Here is a 23918-nt window from a genome sequence, read left to right as displayed (position 1 = left end):
AGCAAAGATTCATCACATGTTATACTTTTACCACCAGCACCAGTTATAAGCTCCAAAAATGAAAAAATACAAACGATAAAGAATAAATACATGTTTTCAGATTTAACACTGTAACTTAAATTTAGCAATGACACTACAAAAAGGGGCTTCAGAAAAAATGATCGATCATCAGTTACTAAAAAGTTTATATCTAAATTATTGCCTGAATTTTCTTTTGTTTCTTGAATTTTTGTGTTGATATGATTAATCTGGGGGTTTGCATGTTCAACCACTTACGCATCCATTCCATAACGATTTCCCAGGCTTTTCGTTTGTCCGAACCAGTGAGGGAAACGGACAGATCACTCTCGAGCACGTCAAACTTGTTTTCATACTCGGAAACGAGCGTTTCAAACTCATTTTTTGACCAATTCCTTTTCTTTTTCTTCGTTTTCACATCCATTGTAACGATTGTTTACAGCTAGTATATACGATCTTGTCAAATATTTATTGATTAATACAAAATGTGTAAAAAACTTAAACATATATTTTTATATAATTAAAATAAAAGTTAAGAAGAACATATGTCGAAAATTCTAAATAAACCAGATACTTAATTCTGAAATCAAAAAGGCTATGCAGTCGAATTCGCCAGCATGTAAATCATGCATGTACGATGTGAATCTAAATTTAGTTTAACTGTTCATTTTAAATTCCTGCAACTAAAAAGGCGAATGCTTCGGTTATTGTAGGAAAATATGAACGAAATACATTCGTCACAATTAGCTCGGGCCGCTATTTTGTCTTTGCTGCATGTTATGAAATTCGTCTTCAATGTATAATTTTTTTTTGCCTATTTTGTGTTATTGTAACATATTTTATCAATATATTACAATTTAAATCATGTAAAAAATCGTATAATCTCGCTTTACAGTAGATACTCGCGCACCTGACAGGCTAAACAACACTTACACGCAGCTTAAATTTCGCGCACATTTTAGTGAAACGGCGTACGCATAACTTTACGTTGGGCGTAAATTCTGTGCGTAAACCTAAAGTTGCGTAAATATACGCTATGTAAGTGAAACGTGCTCTTAGTGACTTAAAATGCGTCAGAATACATATCTAATGGGGTAAGGGTAAGGGTTTGTAAATTGCATGTCATCAATAAAACAACATTCTCAACTAATTCTTCTAACTGGGATCTTGACCCATTGACATCATCAAGAGAAGAAACAATATTTCTACATGAATCACAAATGATCTGGATCATGACCCCACCTGACCCATAAAATCCAAATATATGTCTGGAAGCGAGGTATTATTATATGCAGTTTCATTGCAATAAGTCTATTTGTTATTGAGAAATGAAGGGAATTCCATTTTGCTATTTTTAGTATCAGTGACCTTGACCACAACCATGCCAAAGGATGGGGGAGGGGGAATAGGAACAAGATACCATATACATGAAGTCTGATAAAAATATGAGCCTTGTTCTGAGAAAACTGGGCTTAATGCATGTGGGTAAAGTGTCATCCCAGATTAGCCTGTGCCGTCCGCACAGGCTAATTAGGGATGACACTTTCCGCTTTAACATGATTTTTGGTAAGGAGGGACTTCCTTGAATCTTAAAATACCATAAAAGCAGAAAGTGCTGTCCCTGATTATCCTGTGCGGACTGCACAGGCTAATCTGGGACGACACTTTACGCACATGCATTATGCCCAGTTTTCTCAGAACACGACTTATATACATGTTTTATCAGCTGTAACCTTCCCATTCAGCTTATATATATAATGTCAAAGAGTTAAAGCCACATATATTTTTTTTTATTATGATATTTGCATGACTGATGAATTTCAAATTGATGGACTCTAAGTCCAGTTCAATAAAAAAATTGTGCTCAACAAACCAAACTTTGTGGACTCTGTCCTTGGTCAATAAACTTATGGTAATGACATAATGATTTGGTAATGACTTCAAATTCTAGTTTTTCTATGCCAGTACTTACAGTCAGGTGATGTTAGGTCCATATAGGGGATATCCAAGGAACGCATCATGAATATCCTGTGGATTATAGGAAAACAAGTGTCAGTGACAGTTAATAAATTAAGCCGCGTTCAGGGAAAACTGAATTTATGCGTATGCATAAGTGTTGTCCCAGATAACCCTGTGCAGTTGCATTGGATAGAAGGGATGACACATTCTGCCTACATTGGTGTCCCAGATAACCCTGTGCAGTTGCACAGTCTAAGAAGGGATGACACATTCTGCCTACATTGGTGTCCCAGATAACCCTGTGCAGTTGCAAAGTCTAAGAAGGGATGACACATTCTGCCTACATTGGTGTCCCAGATAACCCTGTGTAGCTGCACAGACTAAGAAGGGATGACACATTCTGCCTTCATTGGATTTTTGTTTATAAGAGACCTCCTTTAAACAAAAAAAACTATAAAAATGGAAAATGTCCTCCCTGATTAGCCGGACTGCAGGAGCTAATCTGGGCTTACACTTAAGGCACATGCATTTAGCCCAGTTTTCCCAGAACCAGGTGTGATTTTATAGAATTAACATTACAGATTACACTTTTAAGGCATAATTTTGTTTTATTAAAAAAAAATGCTAATGTAATGTAAAAATATCCACACTTCTTAAAATGAATAACATATTGTTGGCAAAATAATAGAACCATGATAATAAATTAGATAATTTTAATTAGGTTGTTAAACATACTGAGAATCGTTCTCAGAAAACTGGGCATATGCATGTTGGCAAGTCTCGTCCCAGATTAGCCTGTGCAGTCCGGGATCAGGGATGACACTTTCCGCTTTTATGAAAAAAATATTTTAATGGAAATCACTTCTAAACAAAAATCTAATTCTACCCGAAAGTGAGTTCCCTGATTAGCCTGTGCAGACTGCACTGGCTAATCTGGAAAAATCTTGTACGCAGATGCATTAAGCCCAGTTTTCCCAGAAAAAGGCTCTGTGTTAAAACTCTTTTGTTTAAATGCACAGGTGTCTGTAAATCAGAGCTATTGATAACCATGGTTATCACCTGCCATGCAAATGAGCACTTATTTTGTATACAGTCTAGAAATCAGAGACTCTCATGTGTAAACTGAATAAGCTTGGCTCAAGTACCACACTCAAAACTATGCAAAAACCAAACATAACCTGAATTGCACGACTGCTAACACTACCCAACAAGCCATAATAATTGCACAAAAACTTCAATCAGGTGTCTGCACACACAAACATAAGAGGACTCATCTGACAAGCCAGTGTAGCCATACATGTGACTTGAACAGGCCACACAGAAATCTAATCCTTTAAAATATATGGCCTATTCTTGGACAAGACAACATGGCTTAAAGCATGTGCATAAAAAGTCATCCCAGATTTGCCTGTGCAGTTTGTACAAGCTAATCAGGGTTGACAATTTCTGCTTTTATGGTGATTAAAAAAATGTAGTCTCTTTTAAACCAAACTCCAGTTAAGGGGCAAAGTGCCAACTGCACAAGCTAATCAGGGACAACATTTTAGCACATGCATTAAGCCCAGTTATCCCAGAAAGCGGCTCATATATTCAACAGACATGATTGTGATGTTTGAATGTATAGAACATGATACTTACTTGTTCAGAAATGGTTCCAATAGCTGTGAGCCTGGAAGGACATGATCCACTGCAGGTTTCACACAGTCTCCTGAAAAGTTCACACGGGGAAAGACTAGGATGTTTCACTTTCCATGTAATGCTAAATTGATTTGACTACACTAAAGACAAGAGCACCGCCTTGCGGATGCAGACCGCTCATGTATTTTTCTTTTTAAAGGTGTAGGGACCTATTTCAATTTCAATCACAAAGGAGGGAGGGGTGGAGTGGAGAGGGGTGTATAGTGTGGGGGTGTGGTCATTTATTACATTATCTTCCAAAAATGCAAAAAAAAATGCAAAAACAATTATATATATTTTTTTGGGGGGGGGGATTCTTGGGTGGTATTTCAAAAATAAAATAATTAAAACAAATATTTGTGTTTTTTAACCATGTTTGAAAAAACAAGAGATGTGTTTGTCAGAAACACAATGCCCACTATTGTGCCGCATTGAAAATTTTTATTGTTTTTTTTTTTTACCTTTGACCTTGAAGGATGACCTTGACCTTGAACTTCCACCACTCAAAATGTGCAACTTTATGAGAAGGCCGCTTTGAAATATTAATTTTTTGACCTTTGACCTTGAAGGATGACCTTGACCTAGAAGGATGACATTGACCTTGAACTTCCACCCATCAAAATGTGCAGCTTCATGATAACGCCGCTTTCAAATTGTTATTTTTTTACCTTTGACCTTGAAGGATGACCTTGACCTTGAAGAATGACCTTGACCTTGAACTTCCACCACTCAAAATGTGCGGCTTCATGAGAACCCCACTTTGAATTTTTATAAAAAAAATTGACCTTTGACCTTGAAGGATGACCTTGACCTTGAACTTTCACCACTCAAAATGTGCAGCTTCATGAGAACTTCATGAGAATGCCGCTTTGAAATATATATAAATTTTTTTACCTTGAAGGATGACCTTGACCTTGAACTTCCACCACTCAAAATGTGCAGCTTCATGATTACGCTGTTTTGATTTTTTATATTTTGTTTGACCTTTGACCTTGAAGGATGACCTTGACCTTGAAGGATGACTTTGACCTTGAACCTACACCACTCAAAATGTGCAGCTTCATGATAAAGCCGCCTTGATTATTTTTTTTGACCTTTGACCTTGAAGGATGACATTGACCTTGAAGAATGACCTTGACCTTGAACTTCCACCACTCAAAATGTGCAGCTTCATGATAATTCCGCTTTGAAATTTTTAATTTGTTTTTTGACCTTTGACCTTGAAGGATGACCTTGACCTTGAAGGATGACCTTGAACTTCCACCACTCAAAATGTGCAGCTTCATGAAAACGCCGCTTTGAATTTTATTATATTTTTTTGACCTTGAAGGATGACCTTGAAGAATGACCTTGACCTTGAACTTACACCACTGAAAATGTGCAGCTTCATGAGATACACATACATGCCAAATATCAAGTTACTATCTTCAATATTAAAAAAGTTATGGCCAATGTTAAAGTTTTCAGACAGAAAGACGCCATATATTTGACATTTGACCTTGAAGGATGACCTTCACCTTCACCTTTCACCACTAAAAATGTTTAGCTGCGTGAGATACACATGCATGCCAAATATCAAGTTGCTATCTTCAATATTGAAAAAGTTATGGCCAATGTTAAAGTTTTCGGACGGACAGACACAATACATTTGACCTTAGTTTAAACCTATTTATTTTAGCTCGATTGCATCGAAAGCCCTAGGCTTTTTTAAAAGCTCTCGAGTCCGTTTCCTGGGCCTAGAACCAGTACTTGGTGTCTTTGGGGGAGATGTAAAGAACGCTCCCACGGCGGGGATCGAACCCGTGACCTCCCGGTCGCTAGGCGGACACCATATCCATTACACCACAGCGACCTTTAAATTTGAAAATTAAATTTTAAATTAAAATTTGACCTTGAAGGATGACCTTGACCTTTCACCACTCAAAATGTGCAGCTCCATGAGATACACATGCATGCCAAATATCAAGTTGATATCTTAAAAAGTGAAAAAGTTATGGCTAATGTTGAAGTTTTTTTTGGACGGACAGACAGACTGACTGACACTGACGGACAGTTCAACTGCTATATGCCACCCTACTGGGGGCATAAAAATTATTTTTTGGAGTGGGGGGTATAGTGTGAGGGTGTGGTGGTCATTTATTAGATGATCTTTAATTTAAAAAATAAATAATGGGGGGGATTGAGGGGGGGGGGGGTTCCGGGGGGTGGGTGGGGGGGGGGTAGTTGTTTTGTCGAAGTATCGATCAAATCTAATTATAAATAAAGAAGTTATGGCAATTTTAGCAAAATTTAATAATTTGACCTTGAGAGTCAAGGTCATTCAAAGGTCAAGGTAAAATTCAACTTGCCAGGTACAGTACCCTCATGATAGCATGAAAGTATTTAAAGTTTAAAAGCAATAGCCTTGATACTTTAGAAGTAAAGTGGATCGAAACACAAAATGTAACCATATATTCAAAGTGACTAAGTCAAAAAAGGGCCATAATTCCTTAAAAATGACAAACAGAGTTATGCAACTTGTCTTTTACTGTCCCCTTATGATAGTTTGCGAGTGTTCCAAGTATGAAAGCAATATCTATGATACTTTAGGGGAAAAGTGGACCAAAACACAAAATTTAACCAAATTTTCAAGTATAAAGGGCCCATAATTCCGTCAAAATGCCAGTCAGAGTTACATAACTTTGCCTGCACAGTCCCCATACGATAGTAAGTAAGTGATGCAAGTATGAAAGCAATGGCTTTGATACTTTAGGAAAAAAGTGATAGTAAGTAAGTGTACCAAGTTTGAATGCAATAGCATTGATACTTTATGAGAAAAGTGTACCTAAACGCAAAACTTAACCGAACGCCGACGCCAAGGTGATGACAATAGCTCATATTAAAAAAAATAAAAACAGATGAGCTTAAAATGTAGAATGGAATACATCAACTTTTATGGTATTTTTCCTTTAAAGGAAAGCCCTGATTAACCTGTGCAGACAGCACTGGCTAATATGGGATGACACTTAACGCACATGGATTAAGCCCGTTTTTTGCAGATCAAGGCTCATATGGTATTTTCTTACCCAGGTGGTTGGCCAGAGATATGAAGCACTGTCCGGTGATGCAAGCATCGTAGCCTGCCTCATGGGGAGTCTCTGTGCCGCAGTAACGGGCGTCCATTCCCTCGGCTATTTCTGAAATGCCCAAGAAAGATAAATCTGGTCACAGAGGGCAGGACAGTCATTTGATGACTTCTGCATGATGAGTCGAGACCATAAAACAAGGTTTACACTGGGAAATAAAAAACTTTCATTTTACTGTAATACGCATCAACAAGCTGATATGGCATTATTTAGTGGTTTTTTTTCACCTATAGGGGAATGGTGGCGGGGCCTGTCCAAAGGGGAAAAACGCGTCGTTTTTTAGGAAAAGGGGAAAATTAAGAAGTCATTCTTTTATATGTAATGATATTTATTATATGAATACACATGTATGTATGAATGTAATATTTACAGCTGAATGTCTCTGTTCTTTTTCTTAAATATTTATAAATGATTTGTTCAATTTCAGTTTCAGTCAGTTTAGCCGTCATGCACAGTATCAGTTTTCCAAGCCAATTAGAGTCTAATTGGGATTTTTTTAATCAATAAAATGGCAAATGTGAGCATTTTTTATCAATAAATTGGCCAAATTGGAATGTTTTTATCAACAAATATTGACACAATATGGATACATCAGGCCTTTTCTTGGCCATTTTGGAATTTTTTTTAATTCATGAAGTCCACTGATTTTGGAAAACCTAATTTAATATAACTCTTTATAATAATAAAAAATCATATCAATTATAATTATATACCTTGTTAGTTGTTTATTAAATGAGTTTGAGATATATCTATCATGAGGCAGTTGTTTCTAAAAAAAAAAAAAAAAAAAAATTTTTTTTTTTTTTTTTTTTTTTTACTTTTGGAGGGGATTTTTTCAAAAAAATTGGGGGAAATATATACTATTTTTGGAAGGGAATGGGGCCGAATATCGGCCCCGAAATTGCCGTTAAAAAACACTGTTATTGTTAATATTAACATTTTATGATACCTTTATCTAAATTAATTTAACATTTGATGAATGACAATACCCATTTAAATGACTTGTGCATGTTTTGGCACAGAATTGCAGTTATTATTATAAGGTCATTTCACAAACGCAGTTCTCACATAACTAAAAAATAGGTTGTTAATACTCAAGATAACTTTTCTATAACAAAAATAAGTACCATTGAAACTGCAATCATTCAGTTCTGTTGGCAATTGCTTTTCAATTTGGTATTTTGGTTATGCAATTAACAATTAAAGGGAGCAAACTCAATCTTACCAATACTGGGCTTTCTGAATGGCGATATCTGTGTTATATGAAGTAGATTTCCGAGACCTGAGTTGTCTATTTTGTCCTGTAAAAGAAACAAATACAAATATATAAAATACTCAAAAAAAGAAAAATGTTTTTCATAATATAGTTAATGTATTGATCAAAGATAAATTGTTAACACATTTTGCACCCTCAAACTTTTGGCCTGATGACATCATCAGTATTCATTACATCTAATAAATAGAATACAAAGATTTAAATAACTTCATAAACAATCAGATAAGATCCTACAATATATGAAATTGACTTGTGTCTTTAAAATAGGAATTTTTATGTCCCCCAGTCTATACTGGGGGACATATCGTTTTTGCCCTGCCTGTTTGTTGGTTTGTTTGCCCCAAACTTTAACATTGGCCATAACTTTTTGCAATAATGAAGATAGCAACTTGATATTTGGCATGCATGTGTATCTAATGGAGCTGCACATTTTGAGTTGTGAAAGGTCAAGGTCATCCTTCAAGGTCAAATATATGGGGGGGGGGACATAGTGTTTCACAAACACATCTTGTTATTTATAAAATTAATTGACAATAATTTTGATATGTACCTTGAATGGCTGTGTACTGGCCATAAGTTTTGTATCTATTAACCTGAAACATATACACAACAAATGCATTTATGAAAGTTCTGGAAGAAAACTAATGTGTTAAAAGATGTATTGAAAAAAATATATTGGGAAATGTTAAATTTGTGATTTTTCATATTAGTTATACTTTTTACCGTAAAAAGTTGTGTATAAGGCGCACTTTTTTACCCCAAAATTTCATTTTAAAAACTTGATGTGCGTTAAGCACAACTACAGCCATGCCAAGACATTTTTTCCTTGTCAGTTACCCAGTTGCGGTAATTCGTATCATTCTGTTTCCCGGTGTTTTAACTGTAACTATGTTAATAATAGTGTTATATTTATTATCTGAATAAGATTGACAAACATTATAAAGTTAACATAAATATTTTCTATCTTTTTTGTAGGTACGTACAGAGCGTTGAAATCAAATAAATTTGAAGAAGAGAATGAAAAACAAGGAAGCCATTTTTATTTAAATGTTATTGTTTTCCCACAATATTATACCCTACTGTACTAGGGTTACACAATTTATTTGGCGCCACTTGTCGATTTACAAAAGTATGTCCCAAGGTCTTTCCCGATATATTAATGATTATTTATCTTGCTTTTCAAATGTGTTAATAAAATTGATGTTGTGTTTGTTTACACGTTTTCATACGTCTTGTCAAGATTGAGGATGTGATTATCGAGCAATTTGCTTCACCTGTCAAGTTGTGTGTAGCTGGGCTATTATCAAAACATGCGAACCGGCAAACAGCTTCACACCTCAATTGTTTGTTTATCGCCGTTAATGTCGTAATGGTGTTGAGAAGTTTGAGTCGTTAAAGTCTCCTGTCAATTATAGACACTCGAAAAGAACGCATGATATCGGCAATGTAAATAAAATGCGCGGTTGTGAATTAGTCATGCATGAATAATCACGAGACAATACCAATCGATAATGTCAGTTTCTTAGTTATAACTAATCCATTCGTTATGTGTACTCCTCCACGATAAAATTGTGGACAGTTACTTCGGAGACATATGATGAAAACCTTGATGGTATCCTCGTGGAAAGTGTGCATTTCATGCATAATTAATTTAAATCCAAACATTAATTTTCACGCATGATTTAAAAAAAAACCACACACAAACTTGTTGTATCGCAGGGTTCGACACTAAGGCACGTCTGACAGACATTGTCTAGTAAGATCGGTGGTCCGGCTAGTAAAACTGCGGGCTAGCTTGTCCGACTGGTCATACATAAAAAAATCTATACTGATTCATATAACTATAACTAACTGCTGTGAAAACCTTTATTTTTAATGTGTAAAATTACTCTCGTATCAGTTATTTACATTAAAACAAAACTAGTGTATTTAAATAAATGCGGAGCATTCACATGGTTCATCGCTATTTTTAGACGCAAAGGCGAGCTTCCTGCAGACATTGCTTGTTTCCATTGGTCAAGTTGTCATGAATATTAATGATTTTCTGCAGTGTCGTAAAACTGTAGAGCATGATTTTACGACTTCTATCGAAAATTGGTATCGTCAATGTAAACATTTTTGCGTAGCAGACAAGAGAATGTAATTTAAAAAATGGCTTTGTTCAAGTTCGGATTTTCGTCCGACAAATCAGTTAATAAAAAAGAATCCGACGCTTAAACTGACATGAAACGTAAATATGAAGAAACACGAAAACGTCAATTTTATCCTAGATGGAAAACCGAGTCAGTTTCCATGGATTGAATTTGACAGAGAAAAGCAAACAAGGTTTTATTTAATTGTTTTACTCTATGCATCAAAAAAATCTGGTGTTCACTGATTATTTACTGATAAATCCTGATTAAACAGTTACATGACACAATTGTGTTCATTTGCTATGTCATTTGTGGTCTAGTAGACATCAGGTTCGGGCTAGTACATTTTAAGAGAAGCTGGTCCGACGGTCTTTCTGTAAAAAAGTAAATGTCGAACCCTGTATCGTTATCGTTAAATATAACGATTTTCAGTTAGCTTGCGGTACGGAATTTTCCCCCCGATCTTTTTGCTTCAAAAACTGTTTTTCCCGATTTTTTAGCTTAAAAAAGTAGATTAGCGTTATACATAAATGCGCGTTTTACACGTTTTACGGTATATGCTTTATTTGACAAGTTGGGACTCTTCAATCAAGGATTGATGGGATGAATTAACTGGGTACATTACATTGAAAAATACTAACCAATGATCCAATAATCCAATCAATTAAAATTTAATCATGGCATAATCGTTTGACACACAAAGGGCGGTTTATATAATGTTCTTGCAAATGAATTGAAACAGCTTGAGTGCGGATTTTTTAAAATAAGAACCAATAAATGACGTATTTTTGGGAACTTTTATCATTTGAGGCACGTTCTGAGAAAGCAGGCCTTAATGCATATGCATCAAGTGTCGTTCAAGATTAGCCTATGGAGAAGACACATTCTGCCAGTAAATAATTTTTGTATAAAGAATGTCTTTTCTAAATGAAAATTCAGTCTAGGCAAAAAAATTTACAGGCTTATCAAGGCCAACACTTTATGCACATGCATGTAGCTCAGTTTTAACAGTATGATGCTCATTTTAAACTCAAGGGCATGGAGTTACCTTGGAAACACACATCTGCACATGGCTTTGAAGTCTTGGTATTCCTGCAATATAGGGAACATAGCTGACAGGAGATACCCAAGGCTAAACACTCATTCCCTTAGTATCATGAATATTCACAAATTATTTGCTAAACTCAGACGACGAGATTTGAGTTTCTACTCAGGTGAGCAATGAGAATGTCAAGCTCACAAACTCAAATCTTAGTTATAGGAATATGAACATCTTCTTCCTGAAACTCAGGGCTAAGTCAGACTCAAAACTCTAAATTACATTGGCTGAGCAGAATGGTCATCCTCATCTAAAATAATAAAGAACAAGCAAATTCGTTGAATTAATATCCCCCGCCAATATACTTCTGGACATAAAAGTTTTCTGGACGGATGGACAACCCCAACGTGCATCATCCTCTTATCCACATATATATATATACTCATACCAAGTTTCAATGAAATCTGTCAAAGCCATTTCAAGATATGACTACAGACACGCACAAAAAGCATTTTTTCAAGATACAAAGGGCCAGAACTCTGTTATTATCTAATGGTGTATAATGCCATTTGGCGTGCATCATGCGCTTATCCATATATATATATATATATATAAATATACATATATACTCATACCAAGTTTCAATTAAATCCGCCATAGCACTTCCAAGATATGACTCTGGACACAAAAAAGCATTTTTACAAGATATAAACGGCCATAACTCCGTTATTAACAGATGGTGTATAATGCCATTTGGCGTGCATAATCCTCTTATCCATATATATACTCATACTAAGTTTCAATGAAATCCGCTAAAGCACTTCCAAGATATGGCTCCGGACACAAAAGTGCCAAACAGACGGAAAGACAATGCAAAAACAATATCCCTCCGCGTATGGCCGGGGAAAAAAAACCTCAAGTTTTGTCAGAATATTGACTTCTTCATGAAATAATGCAATTCACTAAGAACTTTTTTTAGATATCTATGATATCACAATGTTCAAGAAAGGAAATAAGACCTTCAGTGAATGTGACAATTTTCTTTAATTTGCTGTATATCTATGGATAAATTGATAACAAACACAGGTCAAGGTTAAAATGTTGAATGACACAGAATTATTGCCCTGTGATATTTCTACCAGATACCAATACAGAAAAATTTCGTGTTCCTAAGTTGATTGTCTAGGCCCAAACGCCTCAACACCTCAAATCAACAATCTATGTTATTGTATTTGCACAAGGTGGTTATATAATCATAACCAGTTACAATTAAGTCTACCCTGTTTTGATAGTCTAGACACATCTGCTTACATCTCAAATCACCAAACAATGTTTGTGTTTGCAAATAGTGGCTAAACAAACCAAAAGCATGTACATTTGTGTAGGAAGCTCATATGGGCACTGTTCTGGAAAAACTGCCCTTAACTCTTTCAGTGCGGGAACCGAATTTTGAAGGCCTTTGCAAACAGTTTGGATCCAGATGAGACGCCACAGAACGTGGCGTCTCATCAGGATCCAAACTGTTTGCTATTCTGATAGTATTCTTTGAAAAAAATCGAAGAAAATGCTAATTTTAGAAATTTAGCAGACAACATTTTAGCAGAAGACAAATTTCCCAGCATTCAAAGGGTTATCGCAGGTTTGTAAAATATCATCCCAGACTACACAGGCTAATAAGGGTCAATACTTTGCCTAGACTCGATTTTTGTATCAAAGACACTTCCTTTAAAGAAGGCATAAAGGCCAGCTTTCTCAGAACGAGCTCATATGACCTCATTACACAAGAACTGAAAGAACGAGGGTAAGCCACAATGGCCAAAGTGTTTAGTTTCTAAGACTGCAGAAGAATAACTTACTGTCGGCAGGGGATACATGAACTGGTGGATGGTGTGAGCAATATCAAGCAGCATGTTGTGTCCTACCACCAACTTGCCCTGGCGGAAAACACACATGATTTCATAAACAAGTGGGAAAAAGGCATCATGGTAAAGTGTTTAATTTTATCATGCTGTAATGTTGTATGATAGTTGCTACATAAAAACAATATAAAGTATAATAAATGTGTAATGTGTAAGGATAATCATATTTACCATACATTCATAAAATATTTGACTTGTATCAATATTGGGAAGCGTTACATTATAATTGTGTCCTCATAAACAATAATCCAGTTGAGACAAAACATGTGCGGATAATTATTACTGATTTTGTCAATACATGAACAACTCTTACCATTAACAGAAAAACATAAAAAAATATAATGGAATATCAAGGCTATTTGAAATTCTGATATAAACAACAAATAAAATGCTAAACCATGCCACAGAAAATGAAAAGGTAACTTATATGGTAAGCCATTGTACATATTATCTTTATACATACACTTTGTGAGATCATTTTGATGACATGGGTAAAGCCAACTGCATCATCTATCTCATCCTGGAAAGAAAAGTTAATTACTTGAGTCCCAACTTAATCTGATTCTACAATGTTTCAAAACTGGAAATGTATCCACAGGACACAGGTTCTCACATATTCCACTTTTGTTTGAAAACTCACCTTACAACAGAAAAACTGAATTTTGTATAAAAAGGGGCTACAACTTTGTGTAAAAATGTCTCAACCATCTGAGGCACACAAGTTCACATGCTATTTAATATGTTTACATAGTTTCAGCCCTTTAGCAGCAAAACGTTATGAGTTACTAGCTGCAGTGACTAGCAACACAAGAGAACATTTGATTTTTGTCTCTTAAAAATGGGCAATAACTCCATTTATATAAAATTAATACAAAATTACAGCTTCTCAAGTGACGATGCAATTAAGTAAATATGGTCCAAACATAGTCGTTCAACAAAAGCAACACTGAATTTTGTGTATGCACACATTCAATGTATTTGCACAGTCTGATACAAATGCTATTAATACAATTTTTGCATGTTTAAACAACACCAATTGTATGCTTTCAACCTTTCTTGTTTGACCTTATATATTAAAGAGAACAAGACTATTGCCAAGCAATATATGTCCCCTACCGGTTCCACCATTGTCAGAATTTTTTATTTTATTTGTTGCCATAGCAACCAGAATTTTTGACGTAGAAACAAAATGAAATGACGTGCATAATGTCCATATTCCCATCTATCCATGTTTAAAGTTTCATGAAAAATTATGAAGAACTTTTAAAGTTATCGCAGGATCCAGAAAACCCCCATTTTCAGCAGTATTTCTAGTCTATTTGTTGCCATAGCAACCAGAATTTTTGACGTAGGAACAAAATGAAATGACGTGCATAATGTCCATATATTTCCATCTATCCATGTTTTAAGTTATATGAAAAAATATTAAGATCTTTTAAAGTTATCGCAGGATCCAGAAAAGTGTGACAGACTCACAGACAGACAGACACACAGAGCGAAAACCATAAGTCGCCTCCCGTGAAACCTGTAGGGGACAAAAAGCAAATTTGATCAGTGTTTAAATAAAACAAGAAGCCCATGAGGGCCTAAATCGCTCTACTGCTATAAACACTGTGCAAGTTTGGAAAGAATAAGATGGAAACTGTGTACTTAACCGCGCAAACAAGGAGAATTTTCTCAAATTCAAGGGGAGATTATTGTGTACTTATTTCTCTGATACTGGTCATATGCAATAGGGTTCAAGTCCTCATTGATATAAAGATACAGTGCAAATTTGGAAATAATTGGATGAAAACTGTGGAATAAATTGCGTAAACAAGCGGGATTTCAAAATTTTCTCATATTCAAGGGGAAGTCATACTGGACTTACTGCTTTGATATTGCTCTTTTTAAAAAAGGGTTTGCGTCCTCACTGATACAAAGAAACTGTGCAAGTTTGCCAAGAATTGGATGAAAATTATGGACTTTATCACATAAAAAACTGAATTTTCATTTTTTTCTCAAATTCAAGGGGAGATAATTCTGGATTTATAACTCCAATGTTGCTCATTTTCAATAGAGTTTGACTCATCATTCAGATAAAGACACTGTGCAAGTTGGGAAATGATTGGATGAAAACTGTGACTTTATTGCGCAAACAAGCCTTATTTCACAATTTTCTCAAATCCAAGGGGAGATAATTCTGGACTTTTTACTCTAATGTAACCCATTTTCCATAGGGTTCGAGTCCTCATTAATATAAAGACACTGAACAAGTTTGAAAAGAAACGGATGAAAACTGTGGACTTAATCGCGTAAACAAAAAAGTCTAACGCGCGCACGCACAGACGACGAAAACCACGCCATGACATAAGCTCTTCAGGCCTTCGGCCAGTAGAGCTAAAAATACATAAAATCTATTATCATGTACATTTCATGTTGTTTGTGTAATAACCTTATTTTTTATCTACCGGTAGTTTTTAATTGCATACCCTAATCAGCAATCAGGCACCAAAATACCTACCTACCCCAGATTTATACAAAACTAAATTTCATTCATCAAAACAGACCTACCTCATGGACTGTAGTCCTGAAGATACAGCGTAAGTGTTTAAGATAGATAGAGAAACAACAAACACATTTTTTCTACATTTAACAAATTAATTCACTGTGATCTTTTACCAAACAAGTTTTTATTCAGCAATACAAAATAACAGCCCATTCATTCCCTGAGAAAGAATGACATGTGTTGATGATGATATACTAGAGAACATTTCTAAGTCCAAAGCCCATAACTTCCCCCAAAATTAATGGAACATAACAAAACTCATACTTCATCTATAAGTCATGTAGGTAGACTCATACCAAAAATCAGCTAATTATCTGAAAGCGTATCTTTAAAAAACTCTAGAAATCAGTTATTTTAGAAAAAAAAGATTAAGTCAAAGGCCCATAACTTAGCCGAAAATCAATGGATCCCAACGCAACTCACACTTTATCTGAAGTACGTGAAGGTAGACCCACTTAGGAAAAATCAGCTCAATATCTGAAAGCATTCGTGACTAGTCAATTATGGCCATTTTTGACTTTTATACTCCAAGTGTGACCTTGACCTTGGAGATATCAACGTAATTCTTTCGCATGACAGACCGTCCATTGATGGTGAACAAATGTATCGAGTAATTTTAAAATCTCGCTATGAATGACATAGTTATGGCCCAGACAAGATCATTTATGGCCATTTTTGACCTTTGAACTCAAAGTGTGACCTTGACCTTGGAGATATAGACATAATTTTTTTGTGCGACACACTATCCAGTGATGTAGACAAATTTGCCAAATGATTTTAAAATCTCACCATGAACGACATAGTTATGGCCCGGACAAGCTCATTTATGGCCATTTTTGACCTTTTAACTCAAAGTGTGACCTTACCTTGGAGATTTAGACATAATATTTTCGCCTGACACACCGTCCAATGATGGTGAACGAATTTGCCAAATGATTTAAAAATCTCACAATAAATGACAAAGTTATGGCCCGGACAAGCATTTGACCTTTGAACTCCAAGTGTGACCTTGACCTTGGAGATATTTATGTACTTTTTTCGCATGACACACTGTCCCATGATGGTGAACAAATGAACCTAGTCATTTTAAAATCTAACGATAAATGACATATTTATGGTCCGGACAAACTTTCGGTTTAAAACGCACTAAGTGACCCAGCGACCTAGTTTTTGACCCGGCATGACCGTTGTTCAAACTTGACCTAGACTTCATCTAGACCAAGTTTGGTGAAGATCGGATTAAATTTTCTGGACAAACTGACATACCGACAAAGTGACTCCTATTACCATTGGTAATGGGGGTAAAAACACTCTGAGAATGATAGAGAATATGTCGAGGTCCCATTACTTTGCCAAAAATCATTAAACTGGAACGAAACTCACCCTTCATCTGTTGGTCATGTAGGTAGACTCACTAACCAAATATCTGACTAATTTCTTTAAGCGTTTGGAACAAAGTCTGGAAAATTTAAATATCGGAAGGACAGACGAACACTCGGACTGCTTAATGCCACCTTAACAGGGCCATATAAACTTTGAAAGACGGAAACCCAAGGATCATTCCTGTGGGGCTTGATTAAAATCCGCCCTATGTGGCTATGGAGAAGAAGTTGTTTTAGGAGAAAATTAACGGACAAAAGACATGTATGCTAAGATTATAGAAGATAGAAGATACAGATTCCATAAAGCTCAGATGAGCTTACAAATGAAAAAGGAAAAGATTTATACAAATAACAATACCAGATCCTGTTTTTGCCGGTTGGCTTCAATCTGTTTCATGCCTTCTTCTCCCTTGACTTTGGTAACAACTATGAAGCGTTCTCTGTTGTCTCCAGTCTTTGCTTGCAAATGGATTTCGGTTCCAAACCTGACAAGAAAACAAAATTTCAGCCTTATCAAATTTCAAAAGTATTTTATCCAATGCATTTGAAAACATCCCTTTCTCATTGTGTATGAATTTTATTTTTGTTAAACTTAATATTAGTTGACTTTTGTCTTTCTATTTATTACTAGGTTAGGAACAAAAATCTTCAAATCCAGAATTGTGCATACTTTTTGCACTCAGAAAAGTAAATCCTTTACACACCTTGATGCCTTTGTAGTCCCTTAGAAAATCAAGTTAAATTTAAGATCTTTCTTTCTAGATTCAGCATACATTATATAGACTTCATTTTTAACCACAACCTAAGATACAGATGAGCAGCAAACAGCATAAATCCTGAACAGACTACAAGTTACTAGCAGGCTGTTCTGGTTTTATTCTGGTTGCATTTAGCCATTTTCACTTAGCTCCTAAGCGTGCAATGCCCCATACTTTGCCTGCAGTGACTGGTAGGTGAGTTTCCTCTGGAAGGCTGACACTGAGGGTAGGGACAGTGTCTCGTGTTCACCTGACTCCAGGAACTTTTCCACTTTCTTGCTGAAATACAGTGGCCAGGGCTTGACATTAATCTTTCACCTCTCAGATACACATTTAGACATTGTATTCCCTTTTAAAATCAAATGAAATTAATGACTTTTCTTAAATTAATAGCTTTAATTTAAAAGGTTACATTTTCAACTCTAAGATATTGATGAGCAGCAAACTGCATAAAACCAGAACAACCTGTGAGTTACTCGCAGGCTGTTCTGGTTTTATTCTAGTTGCATAAAGCCATTTTCCCTTTTTTTCTGATGAGGAAAGGGTTAACTGTAGTCTGATTGTCTCAGACAACTAAACAAAAGGTCCAGACAAGTCAACAAGTCTGAAAGTACGAAGGGTAAAAGAATCAAGGTCTCCTTTTTCATGACTGAATTACCATAAAATCCAGTGAATTTGGCTGGTATTTTCAAACAAAACTAGATGTATAACCCTTTCAGTGCGGGAACCGAATTTTAAAGGCCTTTGCAAACAGTTTGGATCCAGATGAGACGCCACAGAACGTAGCGTCTCATCAGGATCCAATCTGTTTGCTATTCTGATAGTGTTCTTTGAAAAACATCAAAGAAAATGCTAATTTTAGAAATTCAGCAGAAGACATTTTAGCAGACGACAAATTTCCCAGCATGCAAAGGGTTAAATTAAAACAATAAAGTGCAAAGTATGCAGATACACACTTTACTGTTCTATTAACATGGGAGTATAATTGCATAGTTCATTCATGGCTGCCGTTAGTTCCATTATATTTAATATAATATTGTCATTTTAGCCTGTAATTTATTTAAGTCAGATTTCTTAAATCATTAGTAACAGTTGACAATCATTCCAGAGTTCTAGTCAATTCCAGTAAACCTCACTTTCAGCAACCATAAGTACAAACTATATGTCTTTGAGCAAACTTTCGATCAACAACCAAATAAAAGACCCGACCATATTCCTTTGAGTTTACTTACTTTCAACAATCAAAACAACAAGCATACAATATTTATTTGAGTAGCCTTTCTATAAACAATCAAAATAACAATGCAGTGACCTTTTCCGCTTCTTTTTAAAGTACCCATAGATGATGTTTTTCCAAATCAGAAAATGTAAAACAATTGCCATATCAAAAATTCCCGAAAGGAAAGAAAGTGGTGTCGATTGATTCCACAAGCGCATTATCTACAAGTAAATAAATCTAATATAAAGCACTAAAAATTAACATTTAAGCCAAAAGGCATGTGAAAGAATATTCATATGGGTTTCTGTAATTAAAAACCAAGCAATTTAAAGACCAATTATTCCAAATCAGAATATTTTATGTCAATTTTCTTTCCCAATTTCAAGTTTTTTTACACTATTTTTCACAATGGGTGCAGTTAAGTTACTTTCCCCAATCAGCGCCCTCACACTACTTTGGGGGAAGGGGTCCGCAGCCCTTAGGAGGGCAGGGCTTCCGCTGTCGTTCGCCAAATTCGCCGTTGGCGAAATTTTCGCAAATTCGGCGAATAAAATTCTCGGTTGGCGAAAATGCTCGGCGAAACGTTTTTAAAATTCGGCTAATAAAATTTTCGGTTGGCGAAAATGCTCGGTGAAACGTTTTTTGCCTGTCAAGTACCATCCCAGATAATAAACTCTTTAAAACCGTCGACTGTGCGTCAATACATCATCGTGTTATTAACCAGAAAATTTAATACGCAGTCGGCAGCAATACCGGTCAGAACCGGTTATCGAAACAAAGGAAACTTGCTGGTGCATTGTGTACTGGCAGTGACGTCACCATCTATGTATAGAACGCTTGCTGGTGTGAAAACAAAAGGTGTTATCGAATATTATGTCTATACCACGGGCCCTGCAAAAGCATTTAACAAAAAACTATTTCTTCACAAAAACACATGAAATCTTGTTTCAAAAGAGCATTTCTGTTTAATAGTTTCATTATTATAATATTTTGGGAAAGGTAAAGTTTGATTAAGAAACCAACAATTTCGGAAATAAAAGTATACCATTCACTCGTTTTAATATATTTCGGATATGTTAAAAATTAGGACATTTAAAGATACGGACATTTATGTGTTGGTTTGTTGTTGATAGTTTGTAAAACTATGTTTTATCATATTTCAGGCAACTAGAATGGATGGTGGCAATTATCTGGGCCTTTCTGTCAAGAAATATGCGTGAAAAACATTCATTTATTTGAGCCTAGAAATCATCCACCACTTACAGAAAATGTTTTAACAACAGAAGCTGTCAAACATGATGTATATCATATCCAAATGACCAAATATAACTGTTTAACAATATGAAGTGAGAGGCTTTGAAAATAAACCATCTTTAGTTTTGATCAACTGTTATGTTTTGCAAAGATTGAAATATGTGCTCAAGAATGAATATCTTTAATATAATGAAAATGTGCTTATTTTGTAAACAATGTGAACTGAACATGTGCTTATGATGTATGTATAAACTGATATTCTGTTATGTAGAATAAAAGTATGATTATTACATTGATGTATGTATATCTAGATGTATGCATATCTATAAATGTTTTTTGTTATAAACTGATATTCTGTTATGTACAATATTTTAAAAGGATGATTATAGTAATAAATATATTTAAGCTTCATATTGTAGTTATTTGTGTTCTTACACCCATAGACTTTCAAAAGGCGGTCCTAAATGCTTGGCTAAAACTTTGGCTACAGTTTCTAAAATTTGGCTACAAAAAAATCCAATTGGCTAAAATGTTGGCTAAAGAAATTTTTGAGCCAGGGGAAGCCCTGGAGGGGGAATTTTTTGTAAATGGGGGAATTTTTATAACGAAAAAAACAACAACTATGTTAAACTGTTATAAACATATATTTCTATATATGCGACTGTCTATATAGGACAGAAAGGTGGACTTTTACTCAATCTATATAACAGTAATCTTATTTAAAAGTCCACCATTATGTCCTTTTTGTTCCTAAAACAAGCAAGTGCTATGTCCATTTGCATGCAAAGTCTGTCTTAAACCAAAGATAGCGACCATGATATATCCAGCGTGTGATATAAATTGTCAGGTTATTCATGCATGTTTATGTATGCATTAGCTTAGTCTGGCAATCTCAAAACACGCTATTTACCTACCTTATTGAAGTATGTGTTATATCCATATGTTATTCATTGGTATAAAACAAAACATTATTACATGTAAGTATTTTCAAATGCGTATAATTAAATTTGTTATCCGAAAACAATTGTCAAGTTTTATTTGTTGAAGAAAGCATGCACAAATTAGACCCATGTACAAAATGACGTCATTCATTCTCATGGAAAGCATGGGCTTTGATAGTACCTCTAAATTAAAAGCAAGTAGTTAACATTGTATCTAACGCGCAAAGATTGTTGAGATAGGTCAGTATTGACTTGTGACATTTACAGTTATAATTGTATACACCTTCATGTGAGCACTGGTGTGTTTCGGTAGTTCAAAGCAAATTCAAGAGAGAATGGTAACACCCAAAATGACCTGTGATTTTTGGCCAATGGTGTTATTGTTTATCGCATTACACAGGTGTTAAAGTGATGTACAATGAAAGCAGACAATCTGGTCAAAACTGGATTATGAATGTCGGATTAAACACAAAATTAAAGTGGGTGAAAAAATGGGTAAAATACTAGTTTGATAAATTGGAGTCAATTTTCAACTATAAATCAGCGATTTTTTTAATTTTTTCTGAGGGGGAAAAAATCAGTTTTTTGGGGATAAAAATATACTTTTCAGGTAGGGGACTGCTGCCGAAATTCGGCGGCAGATTTGATAGATTGATGGCCCTGCCAATTGTGGGAAAAAATCTCAACCCTACCATATTTCTTCCACAAAGCTCTCCATCTCCGGTGGGATCTCCACTGGACCTTTAGGGATGCCCCCCTGGGAGGTGTTGCCGGGGGTTATAAAGGCTGGGGAGGAGAAAACCTCGTGCTTCTTTTGAACCTGGTCCTTAAGTCGGGCCTCGTCTGCTGGACGGAGGTAGGAGATGCCCTCTCCAATCATCTTGTTGAAGTCAAACCCCTGGGAGAGCAGGAAATCCAGACTGGAGCTCTGAAGAATGGACATCGTCAAAGACAATGAGATGCAAATGGAGACTTGTTCTTGGAAACTGGGCTAAATGCAAGTGTGTCAAGTGTCTTCCAAGATTAAACTTAGCTGTCCGCCCTTTCCGCCTACAATGGATTTTTGTTATTAAGAAACTTTCTTGAATCTAACAATACCATTGAAGAGGAGTGTCGCCCCTGATAGGCCTGTGGACAGCACATGCATTAAGCTTCTCCAGAACAAGGCCTATATTATATTTGGTAGTCAATGATCTACATGAGAGTTTGTTTTTCATGCCCTTACATACTTCAATGTTAACAATTCTATTTGCAATATCATACAAAATAATTAATGGAAACAGTTTATCTTCCATGATGTTGGTTAAATCAATTTTTAAGTACCAATTTAATAATTTGTACTGTCTTATTAACTTTGATTTTCAATTTATGTGAACTCATTTTGAAATTAATTGTTTCAGCTAATAAAATTCTTTGCATCTTACAGTTTACCCTTTATTTATTATGTACCCACACATATAAAGGAATGGTGTAGAGCCCACAAATCATAACCAAAATGAATTCTGTGACATGTACAAAGAAGTGTGAGGACAGTAAATCGTTCAATATGTAAACATTTTTACCTGACATGTGAATCGAATATCAGGGGCAGCTCGCGAGAAGGGGCGCGGGAAAATGTAGAAGTTGAAAGGCTTAGCTGTATATCTGCAATCAAAATGTATCAATTTTCACTGACTTTGTTGTAGATAATTAAATGCTTGAAAAAAAGCAAACATTTCATCAAACCAGTCTGAAATCTATTTATGTTGTTTTCCCACTCAGAAGCAATGTGAAAATGGGTTTGTTCAAACAGCATAAAACCAGAACAGCCTGCGTGTAACACGCAGTCTGTTCAGGTTTAATGCTGTTTGCTGCTCATCAGTACCTAAGGGTTGGAAATGAAGCCTTTAAAACTTGAATCTAGTAAGAAATGTCTTACATTAAATTTAACTTTCTAAGGGTCTACAAAAATGTCCAAATATGTATCTAAGTGGTAAATGGTTAATAATCAATGCAAACAAAATATATTTTCCTACACTAATCTGTAAGTTTTTCATTCTAAATAAAAAATGAATTCCACAATGTGTTACCTACAATGGTTCTGTACAACAGACATGATGAAAGAAGACTACCACAATTTACAGGCATCACTGTCCGACAAAGAGCAAAAGTGTACAGGCCAGTTGTAAACTTCACCTGAATCGATTTTGCATGTGCAAAATATCATTGTGTTTTACTGTTCAATAGAAATATTTACACAATTTGTTCTTTGGAGAAAAATTTACGGACGATTATTCCCGATATATTCAAACACAAAAAACGCTGGATATTTTATTCTTCAAAAATTCAAAGTGCAAGAACCAGTAAACGCAAATGAATTTTGTCGTGAAAACTGTAAGAGAGTTAAAATCTTTTGGAAGCAAAATTCACAGTACAGTAGGTCTGGTGATCTTGCATTTCACCGCTGGCCTTCATACATTATCTCGGTCATAGACATCAGATCAACGATCTTTTGCCATTTCTGGTATAATAGCCATGCAATCCTTCATATGGATAAGACTTCAGGGATCTTTTTAGCCATTTTGGGATAAGGAGTCTGGTCACATGGGATGTTTTCAATCGATAAATGTGGCAAATTTGGGAATTTTTTATCGACAAGAAGGACCAAATTGGGATTTTTTAAACAACAAAT

At 35.4% G+C, this 23918-nt stretch overlaps 2 protein-coding genes across 4 annotated transcripts in view; both read right to left on the bottom strand.

Moving 5' to 3' along the window:
- LOC127851887 (uncharacterized) overlaps positions 1-23918 on the bottom strand; it is a 116881-nt gene that overhangs the window by 3339 nt on the left and 89624 nt on the right. The gene's annotated exons all lie outside the window — the stretch shown is intronic.
- Positions 1-23918, bottom strand: part of LOC127851885 (poly(A)-specific ribonuclease PARN-like) — a 66651-nt gene that overhangs the window by 35953 nt on the left and 6780 nt on the right. For all 3 annotated transcript variants that reach the window (XM_052385832.1, XM_052385834.1, XM_052385835.1), the window contains exons 4-15: positions 22810-22891; positions 21940-22175; positions 18008-18112; positions 17434-17560; positions 13609-13665; positions 13083-13160; positions 11236-11279; positions 8606-8648; positions 8005-8080; positions 6720-6830; positions 3616-3685; positions 1991-2046 (exon numbers count right to left, since the gene is read on the bottom strand). In XM_052385832.1, coding sequence (XP_052241792.1) covers positions 1991-2046; positions 3616-3685; positions 6720-6830; positions 8005-8080; positions 8606-8648; positions 11236-11279; positions 13083-13160; positions 13609-13665; positions 17434-17560; positions 18008-18112; positions 21940-22175; positions 22810-22891 — 1085 coding nt within the window. The remainder of the gene's footprint in view (positions 1-1990; positions 2047-3615; positions 3686-6719; positions 6831-8004; positions 8081-8605; positions 8649-11235; positions 11280-13082; positions 13161-13608; positions 13666-17433; positions 17561-18007; positions 18113-21939; positions 22176-22809; positions 22892-23918) is intronic.

Source organism: Dreissena polymorpha, chromosome 11 (assembly GCF_020536995.1).
Source record: "Dreissena polymorpha isolate Duluth1 chromosome 11, UMN_Dpol_1.0, whole genome shotgun sequence".
NCBI lineage: Eukaryota > Metazoa > Mollusca > Bivalvia > Myida > Dreissenidae > Dreissena > Dreissena polymorpha.
This window is presented reverse-complemented; position numbering and strand designations above follow the sequence as displayed.